We start from the raw sequence: 13,089 nt of genomic DNA on the forward strand, positions 1-13,089 counted from the left end.
AAAAAAAAAAATATATATATATATATAAACATATAATTACTCTCTTTAACTCATTTGGACTTTCATCTAAACATCCTCTGTTTGCACAGTTCTGTTAGGTATGATATGTTTCTACCTTGAGACATTTTGTGACTATCTAGTGAAACACCAACATCCCAGCTGACGAATGTTGTATCTGACTTTCTAATTGAGAGGAAGGGGTGAATAAGGCAGGATGGGATGCTGGGGTAGGAGCAGGAAGAAGACATGGTATCAGGTTGGGTTTTGGCAGGATACTGTAATTGTCTAGGAGCCTTGTCTGTACGAGGAGCCTTTCCATCAAAACCCTCTGCATGAGCCACAGTCAGCATGTAGTTTGCACATGCCCACCTCCAAGGTGGCACACAGCTGCTCTCTTTTGGCTAACAGGTTAGCCCAGTTTGCTGCAGACCAGAGTCTACTTAAAATGAGGTGGCTGCTCTCACAGGTTCATGTTCATCCATGAACAGGCTCTCGCTCAGTACTATGCCTACCCTCCCGTCACCAAGTCTGTCCCAGTGCAGATGTCACCTGAATAGGAAGTGCTAGGGGAGTATTTAGCATCTCCTTATGACAATCCTTCACCATCAAACAGATAGTTACCAAAGATACAGTGTTTTCCTTTTCATTCTGTCTTTTGAGGAGAGAGACCCCTCTGTGTAACCTGTGAGGATCAGTTTCCTTGCCGATGCTTCTCCCTTCCTCTTTAATCCATCCCTTTCCCCTCTTACGCCAACCCTGATGAACCTTTTCTCCAGAGGAGACTCTTCGGGGACCAGGGTACGCCTCCCATGCACGTTGTCTTCTAACAGCTTGTGTTGACTCCTAACTAAGCTGGCTGATTTCATTACAACCAGCTCACACCTTGGTTGCAGTGATTTCTGTGGCCTTATTTATATAACCATATATCTCATCACTCTTTATATTGTGTATTGAAGTACCACTCCTTTTATAAAACTAAAAATCTAACAGCATTTATTCTCCAAAAGACCAACCAACTTGTTCATTTCCATTAAAAAAAAAAAGTGTGACTAGCAAAAATGTTTTATGCTAGAAATAGTTTTAACCATACTGACAGCAACTAAAACCAAAAAGATGAGGTGCAAAGTGGGGTGAGGGATGGTGAGCATTTGTTGGGTTTCTGGTATATTCCAGCACTATACTAGGTGCTTCATGAATGTGATCTGGCATCTTCCTCCACATACTTTTAGGAAGCTGTTAATGATGTTCATTTTGCACCATAACAAGGAAACGGAAGCTTGGAGAGGCTAGACTCTGCCTGTGCTTCCCCACAGTCAGGAACCAACCGGAAGGGCGGAGACTTGAGACCTTGGCACCAGGCTATCCTACCTCCTCAGCCAGGGGATACATTACAATTAAATGACAGCTATTTTCCCACCTCCGCTATATACCCAAGCAGTGCTCAGATTAAATGGGGGGATGTGGGAAAAAACAGAAGCCACTTGATCTTTGCATGTGTGCTGATTTACAGATCAAAGAAGGCTACAGGAAGTTAGGCTAACACCCTTGTTGCAGCGTTTCCCCCAAATTTCACTAACCACGTTCTATCTGGATCTTGAAATGTGGTGAGGTTCCTTCCAGTTAATCACAAGAAATTGTCTCTAAGACCCTGTATGAAAAGTATTCAGAGTCATTTATTTCTCAACACAGAGGTTCCCGTGGATGAACGCACCCATTCAAGTTGGTTTAGTTGGCTTCTGGTGAGTAGAAATTACTTTTACATAATTAATTTCTTTTTAAAATATAAATACACAGCATATGAAAGGTGACTGGGTAATATGGGATACAAATTTTGAAAATGAGGCCATCTCAGAACGTCTGGAATGCATGGCCCCAGATAATTAAATAAAAGTAAACTGTCTTTAGAGAAACCTACAACATGGGGGCTATTCGTGTGAATCTTTTTTAAATCGTTTTATCTCTGTGACTTTTCCATTATTTTGGCAACCCTCGGTAATAAAACTTACACAAACAGGACTGATTTTTGTTAGACAACACAGAACATAATGCTCTGAAGAAAGAAGGGATGGTTGTAAAATAGAAAAATTATCTGAAAAGTTAACCATTTAAAATGGTCTGACTTTTTTCTGTGTTTTTTTTTTTTAAGTTTGGTGTTTGCTACACCCCTGTGTTGTGCCCTGTTTCCTCAGAAAAGGTATGTATTTGTTATTCTTCAGAATAATCATGAGTTTGAATCCTAAAAACCAATGGAAGGCGCAGGTGCCATTATTCCATTTCACTGGCAGGGAAGTTGAGACTCAAAAGACACTGCAACCAGGGTCTCTAAAAGGAGGGGATGGAGGCAGAAATCAAACCCACATCTGTCTAATTTCAGATGTACCCAGTTCTTTTCTACCCCCTTCCATGAAATTTGAAAACGCTTTATTCTTTTATAAGAATCAGATTAACTCTGGTGCAAATTTGCTTTTATGAAAATTTAAAATATGGTCCAATCCACTGGCAAATGCATCTGTAATACAGATAGGATAGGATGTAAGTTCCGCCCCCAGGGACAGCAATTATATGCACTTAGCTTAGGTGGTTGGTATATTTGCTTCCCTTCTTCCCACTTAGTTTTTTGCCTTAAAAGCTTTCTTGTGCATGCCTTTCATCACAAGCTGCCCTTGAATCCTGCCTTTGATGTGAGAACAGGACTAACTGGCGTTAAATCGGCATTTTCGGCATCAGGTCTCCAGCCTGCTCTTGACCTGACACCAACACGCAAAGCGGCGGCATTTTGTTGTCTGTCGTTTTCTGTAAGTGTTATCAAGCCCCTTGCCATGGTAATACCCTTTCCTTCGTGGGCCAGTAGGTCCCGAACATACGGTCTTTAATCCCCTAGCCTTGCAGAGTCAGTTTTGGATGAAGTGCCTATTCTAGAACTAATGCGGTCACATCCCTCTACGTGATGGAGAACTCCACCTTGTATCTGCTCTCCCACTCTGTCTCCGACCCCGCTGTTTTTGAATAGTCATTTAAACCTCATGGACAGGAGCCCTTCATCACCTTGGGCCTGCTGAGGAGCCCCCCGTGAAGAGGGCAGGACCTTCAGAACTTGCTCTGGGAGCCTGATTCAGATGAATTTCCTCATCTCTACAGTGGGATAATGATACCTGTTTAACTGCACAAACCCCAGAGTCTTGGGGCTCAACCTGAGAATGTCCATATCTGTAGTATGTGGGCTTATGAACACTGGTGTTCAGCAGCTGACCTTGATTTAGCAATTTAGACTTCGAGCATGTAAAATGCTGAGGGGCGTGCCTGATACCAAGGAAACGCCTAAGAAATGTAGCTGTCATTATTTTCAGGTTGAAAAGATTTTAGATTTGAAAACCCATAAACTTTCTACTTTGGCCTTGATTTTTTTTGAGTGCTGCGAGAAAAAATATATATATAGTCTAACATTTATTTTTTAAGATTCATTTAAACTCTAGGTGTAGAAATGAAAAGCTTTCTGTAACTACTAGTGTCCTCAGGTCAAGGCCCTCAGAAAGCGTGTGGTTTTACATTTGTGAAACCAATGGTCTTTTGTTTTACTGTATTTTAAAATAACTTCTTACTCTGTTTTGTTGTTTATACATTGTTTGTATGTTTGGCTTCTTTAGGTCTCTGGCTCCTCAGTTTCATAGAGTAGGATTAGAATATTCCTTGGCTCGTAACATAGTATCCTCATTGATCCAAGCATGACCCTGTTTTCCTTATTTTTATTTTATTTATACTAGTAATATAATGAACATCCACAAATTCAGTGCCCAATGAGGCAGGAGAATCACTTGAACCCAGGAGGTGGAGGCTGTGGTGAGCCAAGATCACGCCACTGCATTCCAGCCTGGGCAACAGTGCGAGATTCCATCTCAAAATATATATATATATATGTATAATATATGTATATGTATCTCCAATAAGTTACATCTTATAGACTCCTCCCAACCTGTGTCCCTGCCTCCCCTGCAGATTTAACCACTATGCTGAATTTCATGCTCTTGCATTTTATATTTGTGTGTGTATCTTTAGTTTGTCTTCTTAGGAACTTGTTAGACAAGGGTGTCACACTATCATAAGATATATAGTCTTCTAGTGCTTGTTCTTTTTATTCAATATCAGAACTAAGATTCATCTGCATTATTGTGTGTACCTGTAGTCCATTCGTTGCTATTGTTGTATCATAGTGCATTGTATGAATGCACCACAGTTACCCATCTCCCATGTGAACAAGTGATAATGAAAACATTCTTTATTAACATTTTTGAGAAGCAGCAAATGTGTTGCTTTGAGAGATATTTATAGCTTTAAATGTTTATATTTTGAATAATAGATAAAAATCAATGCACTAAATGTCCAACTTAAAAAAAAGCACAAAAGAATAAACATCAGAAAAGAAGGAAGGAAGGAGATTAAGATCAGAAATAAATAACAGAAAGAGTAGAGGATCAACAAAGTGAAAACTTGGTTCTTTGAAAATAGAAACAAAATAGACAATTGTCTGGTGAGATTAATCAAAACAAAAAGAGAAAAGCACAAATAATATAAATGAAAAAGAGGGATAACTGTAGATTCAGCAGTGATTAAAAATAATATCAACATTATACCAATAGATTTGAAAACAGGCAAAATAGACAAATTTCTGGAAAAAATATTAGCAAAGCTGAAAAATTAGAAAGTCAGAATAAGCAAGATAATCATTAAGGAAGCTGAAGCAGCATTTAATCTTCCTCCTACAAAGAAAACACAAGAAACAGGTAGTTTTACAGGTAAGTTTTTCCAGCTGTCAAGAAACAGATTATTCCAATTTTAAACAAACTCTCCTGGAAGATAAAAAAGAGAATACTCCCCATCATCCACCAAGGTTTGAATAACTTTAATTCCAAGATCAGACTTGGGCCTTTAACAAACATTCGTAGTAATTACAGATACTTAGAGATCAATGGCAAAACAGAAGGACCAAGAGGCGGCATAGCAGGGCTTTGGGATCAAGAAAGATCTGCCTTCAACATCTCAGTTGCACCTCAGGTTTCCTTACCTGTACAATTATGATAATACTGGACTTCTAGAGTTTTCATAAGGATTAAAATGCATAATGTCTGACCCAGCAAATGAGCAATAAGTCATAGCCATTATCATTACCATCATCAACGTCATCATTGAGTAAAATTACTCAAAGACCCACTATATAAGCAATAGCCATCGTGGGATTTTTTTTCTACCTTTTTTCTATATTTGTAATTTTTAAAATTTGTTTTGCATATTTGAAATATAAACTTGTATCCTGACTTTTTTTTTTAAGCTTATAGTCTATCACATGTCAACTATATTAACTACCAATTTTTTTATTGTTTTTTAGAGACAGGGTCTCACTCTCTTGCCCAGGTTGGAGTACAGTGGCACAGTCATAGCTTACTACAGCCTTGAACTTCTGGGCTCAAGCAATCCTCCTGTCTCAGCATCCTGAGTAGCTGCGGCCACAAGCATACACCAACACACCTGTCTTATTTTTTATTTTTATAGATACAAAAATTTGGGTCTCGCTAGGTTACCCAGGCTGGTCTCAAACTCCTGGCCTCAAGACATCCTCCTGCCTCAGCCTCCCAAAGCTCTGAGATTACAGGTGTGAGCCACTGCGCCCAGCCTCACATTTTTGTTTAAACTAATTACATATCAAAATATCAGCAGTTTTTCTGGTAGATATTCTGGACAATTTTCTTTATACTTTAATGAGTATGCGTTTCTCTCAAAGAATAAGCTTTAATATATATATACCCATAATACCTTCAAATACATTCTTAAGCACTTAAAGACTAACAGTAGTTATCTCTCAGTGGGATTGTAAATGTTTTGAGATTTTTTTGTACATTTTAGTATTTTCTGAAATTTTTTCAATAAGCATGTATTATATACAGTAAACAAAAGCACATTAATGTAGGCAAATTATTGATGTTACACATTTCACTGACTGCATATATCTTTTTTTGTCAATGGTAAACATTGCAAATGATTGATACTGTTTTTCTTAGGAAGTGGTATTGCCACAAATGGTTTTTCCAGCACCAGCGGGGTCTGAGAGTGTCATCACCATACACTCTTGCCAGCAATAAGAGATTTCACCTTTTAATAATATGAGAGGGAAAAGTTGGGTGTTGGGTTCTTAAGATGCGTTTCTTCCATTATGAGTGACAATTTGCTGAAAGGAACATGATCTCGTTTGCTAGCCGCATGAAGCATTTCTCCAACAAGACCCACTGTACCAGTACTGGGATCTCCACACCTGTGCCTTCTCCACGCTCTTTCTAGGTCCTGATTCTCACCTCTGCCTGTGTAATAACCCTGTCATTTCTCCCTTATCCCAGTTCCATGTCTGTGACAAGCTTGGAGGCCGAGTTGCAAGCTAAGATCCAAGAGAGCCATCCTGAATTGCGACGCGTGTACTTTAATAAGGGATTGTAAAGCAAGGAGGAAACCTCTGCAGCTCATTCTGCCACTTCAAAGCTGGTGTAGCCATGCTGGTGAGAAAAATCCTGTTCAACCTGGGTTCGCCCAGTTACAGAAACCTTTTAAAGATCCACATTCGCCTTTTAGAATAAAGCTGCTACTTTAACAGAGCATCTGGCATGGGCCAAGTGCCTGATACTCCCTTACATTGAATCATGTTATGATTTATAGAAATACCCTTCCTTTAGCTTTTATAGTCATTGTTTTTCAAAGACAGTATACCAGCCCTCACCCAGGGTTTTAAAAAAGTACTAATAGACATAGAATAGGTGCTCAGTGTATAGTCAGTAAATGTTCTATTGATTATCAATCAATGAAAAGAGAATCTGTTTAAAATATTGAATTTTCATCTCACTCTCATTCCAAATCAAGGAGATCTCAGCAGTGAACTGGGAAAATACAAAAGCTCTCGGCTAATCTATGAAAACGTACCCCAAAATATTAAGGGCAGTTTGCTTCTAGTGTGGGGACTGTGCTGGCCCAATGAAGGTGATGAAGTTTTTGGATTTGGAGGGTGAAAGCTCCTTCACACCCCTTCCAAAAGTCAGTCACGGACCACTGCAACATGCCTTCCCTGCTGGATCATTCTATACATTCAGATTGTGGGTGGATTGCCTTGGTTGACTTTTAATTTATTGTTTTATGTTCTTATAAAGATGTTAATCTTACCTTGCAGTTATTGACTTTATATTCAATTATTTACATCAAATAATGAAATTACTGAAATGTACAAATGTCAAATTTTGGAAGTATATTCAATACCAGCGCTGTTGTGAGTGGGCTGAATCTAGTTCATTGGTTTTTTTTTTTTGGTAAGAAGTGAGACTACAGTTCCAGCTACCTACATGTCTTTTCTTGTCATCCTTATAGATCTCTTTGGCTTTCAGAAAGATACAGTGATAATGTGTATGAATCAGTCACAGTGAATTTTACTTGAATATTATATGTTGCATTCCACTTCATTTGAAGATAATGAAATGTACCACTGTTTACATCATCTGTAGTGATGTCACAGATAATATATTTAATATAACAGATTATGTTTCAAGTCGGTAGATGTCTAACGTCATAGGCAGTCGGCCCTCTGTATCCATGAGCTCTACATCTATGAATTCAATCAAGTTTGGATGGGAAATATTTTTTAAAAAGATATAAAATATACATAACAATGAAAAATAATACAAATTTAAAAACCAATACAGTATAACAACTATTTACATAGTGCTTACATTGTATTAGGTGTTGTAAGCAATCTAGAGATGATTTATCAAGTATACAGGAGGATGTGCCTAGGTTATATGCAAATACTGCGCCATTTTGTATCAGGAACTTGAGCATCCGCGGATATTGGTATCAGAGGGCGGTCCTGGAACCAACTACCCACGGATACTGAGGGGCGATGTTTCATGAAGTGTAGATCATTGTATTCAGAGATTGTAAGTGAAAAAATATATAGAAACTATTTAGTTTTGGCAGAATTTTTTTTCTGACAATGTGACCAGACTGAATTTCCTCATAAAGAAAAAATGGCGTGCCTTGTGTCTGTGTTTCTCTTTTCTCTGAAAGGATTAATAGATCTGAAGCTTTGGGCCACTCGGAGCCTTCCTTGATGCTGCCAGAATCTTCTCATTTAGATTTTTTGTCTTAAACCATTGGAAGCAAAACGGCTTTCCCGTGACACTGTGGTCTTGGACAGGTTCTGTTGTCCTCGACACGTCTCTTTAAAAAGTGGTAAAAGCCTGAAATTCAGGGCAGATCTCCATAAGGTGCTGAAGGGACTCTTTTCGTAAGAAGCTAAGGCACTGCTGCCTGCCCCAGGTGTCCTGCTCCTCTCAGAGTCCTCCCGGCACCAGGTAATCTGTAGCTCTGTTTCAGAATGTTAACCTCCAGTGAAGAGCTCATGACTGGTTAGAAGACTGACAAACTAACCAAAATTTTACACACTCCAGCTATGTGTGTTAAAAGTTATAAAAGGAATGGCCAGGCGCGGTGGCTCACCCCTGTAATCCCAGCACTTTGGGAGGCCAAGGCGGATCGATCACCTGAAGCCAGGAGCTTGAGACCAGCCTGGCCAACATGGAGCAACCCTGTCTCTAAAAATACAAAAAATTAGCCAGGCTTGGTGGCGCACACCTGTAATCCCAGCTACTCGGGAGGCTGAGGCAGGAGAATCCCTTGAACCCCGGGAGGCGGAGGTTGCGGTGAACCAAGATCGCACCATTGCACTCCAACCTGGGCGACAGAGCAAAACTCCATCTCAAAAAAAAAAGATTACAAAAGGGATGATGAACATGGAGCTGCGTCCTTTTAAACGTTTTTTTGATGCTTCAGACTCTTAATGATTTTATATAAAGCTATCAACTGTGTATGTTAATCACGGTTTATAACAAAGAACAAATAAACCGAGATTGGCAATCCTTGCCGACCTTTTAGAAATACCCTTTCTGGAGAAAAAAATCTACATGAAGTGCAATAAGCTTGTAAAGCTAAGTAGTTATTAATATTTCTATTAACATGATATAAAGGATTATGATTGTAAGTGTTTACTGACTGGCAGTTTCTATTTCAGTATTAGCACAGTGTCTTGCCAGTGTTGGAGGCTATGTATTATTTCAGTTCAACTGGATGAAATGTTAAATAAACTCAGAATGAAAATAAATTCTCTCTTTTATTTGTACATAAAGGATAAAGCAGTTTGTATGTTACAATTGATGGTGCTTTTCATTCAAACTTAATATCTGCAGTACCATCAGCAACTCCTAATGAAAAGATATTTTTGTATTTTGCCTTTAACAAGAAACATATTTCTATTTTGAGCTACCAGTCTTCCACCTTTTTGAACCTCATATACATAGAGGCACACCCACCCCCCCAAACCCCAACGACAGTGTGATTCCAGGAATATTAATGATGGGCATGGAGGATGGATTTTGGCTTTAAACTCTGATGGCCAACACCACTGCACATGACGGTGATGTAAATGCGCTTTTATATTATTGATCTGATTCTAACCTGGAACTGCATTTACTGACAAAGTCTAAATTAACCTAAGATTGGGGAGTGCCTTAATAAAAGACTTGATACGGACCGGGAGCAGTGGCTCAGGCCTGTAATCCCAGCACTTTGGGAGGCCGAGACAGGCGGATCACAAGGTCAGGAGATCAAGACCATGGTGAAATCCCGTCTCTACTAAAAATGCAAAAAATTAGCCCGGTGCTGTGGCGGGCGCCTGTAGTCCCAGCTACTTGGGAGGCCCAGGCAGGAGAATGGCATGAACCTGGGAGGCGGAGCTTGCAGTGAGCTAAGATCACACCACTGCACTCCAGCCTGGGCAACAGAGCGAGACTCCATCTCAAAAAAAATAAATAAATAAAATAAAAGACTTGATACAGAGCTGAGCATTTTAACTTCCTTGGCCATGTTTCTGCATTTGTTTTGCTATAGTACTCTGTTGTCACTGAAATTATTTAAATATATTCAAGAGCGTGGGTCTAGAAATCAGAGCCAGGTCCAATCTTTATTGCACCCTTTTATAAAAGATACACATTTAGGCCAATGACATTCTCTGTGACCTTCAGTTTTGTGGTTTTTGTTTTGACTGTTTGGAAAAATCGTTGAATCATAGAGTTGTTATAAAGATTAAAAGAGCTAATCCCTGCACAGCAGACACCATATTGCCTGGCACTTAGTAAACATTAAACGAATGGTTGCCTCTTGTATATTTGCTCTAGAGACAGTGGGTGTGCATTCAAAATGCCAGTATGTCATTGCTAAAGGTAAGATTTCAGAACCCTGGCAACTTTGCCAGAGATGGCACACAACTTAACTAAAAATATCAGATTAAAATGGCCAAGTGGAGACTTTAAATCTAGCCCTTAAAAATATCCAACAATTAAGGTTTTGCATAAATGAGACAGAAGCCGGAAGAGTCTCCACTCACAGATGAGCAAACGGGCTTGCATTAGTGAAGTGCATGCTTCAGGCTGTTCCTGGTCACTTGAAAACCAGATCTGACATCCATACCTACAGCCTTGTCCAAAAATGTAGACAACTGGAATATGCTAATAAAATTAATTTTTCTTCTGTGTATTCAGAGTTTTACTAAAAGCTGCAGGAAAATAAGATTACATTTGGTGGGATGAGATAAGGCATCACTTAAACCCTAGATAGTCAAAGTGTGGTCCATAGACCGGAGACATCCAAACTTGTTAGAAATGCAGATTCTTAGACCAGACCCCCGGCCTGTGGAGCCAGGATCTGACAGATACCAAGAGCCCCAGGTGATCCCTGAACACGTCGCAGCTTGAGAAGTTCTGGCTACAGCCGCATTTCTGGTGTTCCCAGGGGCCAGTGAGCTTCATTGGGTCGATTTGAGGACAACTTGTGGTTTTCTATGAATTTTGAGTATTTACCCCTCACCAGATTCCAAGAAACCATGGGAAGGGGTCCTCGTTGACATACTTGGGGGCACAGTAACAACAAGCTTATGAGGACAAGGATTTGTTTTTCTCTTTTGTCCATTGCCATATCCCCAGCACCTAGAACAGTTGACACTACCCCAGGGGCCATGTGGTCATTGGGTTCAACCTAGGCTATTTCTAGGAATCTGCAAAGTGTCCTCACCTACCCAAATGTGGAAAAGAATCCATTTTGTGTTTCAAAGAGGGCATCACCAGCATGTGGAAAGAACAGGGAATATGAGATTTTCTGAGAAGAGAGCTAGAGGGGAAATGACTGAGCAACCACATTATAAGTGGGTTGTGGAATGAACCCTTTCCTCACAGACGACAGAGGGCCTCTGAGTTTCTGCAACAGAAGGAAACCAGGACTGATGCACATAGGAGCTTGTTTAATCCTCATGGAACCCATCATATGCCCACTTTCAAAGAAAAGAGATTTGATGCTCAGGGAAGTGGACTGACTTGCCCAGTGTCACACCATGGTGGAACCATGATCTTTTTTTTTTTTGAGACAGAGTCTCACTCTGTTGCCCAGGCTGTAGTGCAGTGGCCCAATCTCGGCTCACTGCAACCTCCACCTCCCAAGTTCAAGCGATTCTCCTGCCTCAGCCTCCCTAGTAGCTGGGACTACAGGCACATGCCACCATGCCCAGCTAATTTTTTATATTTTTAGTAGAGATGGTGTTTCACCGTGTTAGCCAGGATGGTCTTGATCTCTTGACCTCGTGATCTGCCCACCTCCGCCTCCCAAAGTGCTGGGATTACAGGCGTGAGCCACCACGCCTGGCCCAGAACCACGATCTTAATTTATACCTTACAAATTCTCATAGCTTCCCCATCAACAGGAATAATTATACCCAGCTTTAGAACAACATTGCACAATCTCCAAAGTGTTCTTTACATACATTCTTCCTTGTAATTCCCACAAGGGTTCCTCTGAGCATCATCTCCATTCGAAAGGTGGGGAAAGTCTTGAAGAAGTGAAATCGTTTGCCACAAACCTTACCCAAGATGTTCAAAAGACCATGAAGGATTCTATTCACATTCACATACACACGCATACAAGGTATGTAGAACATGTAGAGTTCCAATGAGCACCCAGCCAAGGTCAAAGGTAATTTCCAGATGGGGCCTCATATTAGAGTCATAGAAGCAATGGTTCCGAAAGTGTGATCCCTGGACCAGAGCATTAGCATCACTGGGACTTTAGAAATTCCCATTCTCAGGCCTATCTCACACTTACCAAATCAGAAACTTAAGCTGGGGCCCAGCCAACTTTTAACAAGCCTTCTCAATGATTCTGATGGACATTCAAACTTGAGAACCACTGGTTAGGAGGATGAATGCTTGGAGGCGGACCTCTCAGGCTTGGATTCGGCTCAGTTCTTCAAATTGAGGTAGGCTAACCTCTCTAAACCTCAGTTTTCTCATCTGTAAAATGAAGACAGTACTACTTCTCTCATTGAGTTATTGTGAGGATGCAGTGAGGATTAGCAAATAGGCAGCCCTTAACCTGGCACCTGGCACAGTGCATGCACATCCAATACATTTTAGTTAAACTTAAGATGGATGTGTGATCCCTGGGACAAAAGGCTGACAACATTTTGCTGGTGACCCTATTGGGAAACAGGTACTGTCATGACTGCCAATAAGAGTGCAAACTGCTACAATATCTCTACAAGAGTTTGGCAGTATATATCAAAAGGTATAAAAGCATAACTCTCTTTTAAGCAGTTTCACTCCTGAAACCTAATCCCACAGATGTATACACTCATGTTCACAGAAGACCATGGCTACTCCTATGGAAGCCATATGAATGGAGCCTACTGGGTGGATTTGGAGGAAGGGGAAGTTGGAGGATGTTTTCCAAAGATGGTGAGAAATTTTCAGGCAGAAAAACAAATAAAAATAAATTTTTCTCCGGGTGCGGAGGCTCACGCCTGTAATCCCAGCACTTTGAGAGGCCAAGGTAGGTGGATCACGAGGTCAGGAAATCAAGACCATCCTGACTAACACGGTGAAACCCCATCTCTACTAAAAATACAAAAAATTAGCCGGGCATGGTGGCATGTGCCTATAGTCCCAGCTACTTGGGAGGCTGAGG

The 13,089-nt window shown here is 40.4% G+C and overlaps 1 protein-coding gene across 2 annotated transcripts in view; it reads left to right on the forward strand.

Moving 5' to 3' along the window:
- Positions 1-7,562, forward strand: part of SFXN1 (sideroflexin 1) — a 51,089-nt gene extending 43,527 nt beyond the window's left edge. For both annotated transcript variants that reach the window (XM_011946812.1, XM_011946811.1), the window contains 3 exons: positions 1,690-1,739; positions 2,147-2,194; positions 6,384-7,562. In XM_011946812.1, coding sequence (XP_011802202.1) covers positions 1,690-1,739; positions 2,147-2,194; positions 6,384-6,480 — 195 coding nt within the window. In that variant the 3' untranslated portion in view covers positions 6,481-7,562. The remainder of the gene's footprint in view (positions 1-1,689; positions 1,740-2,146; positions 2,195-6,383) is intronic.
- The last annotated feature ends 5,527 nt before the right edge of the window (positions 7,563-13,089 follow it).

This window comes from Colobus angolensis, unplaced genomic scaffold, assembly GCF_000951035.1.
Source record: "Colobus angolensis palliatus isolate OR3802 unplaced genomic scaffold, Cang.pa_1.0 Scaffold254, whole genome shotgun sequence".
Classification (NCBI taxonomy): Eukaryota; Metazoa; Chordata; class Mammalia; order Primates; family Cercopithecidae; genus Colobus; species Colobus angolensis.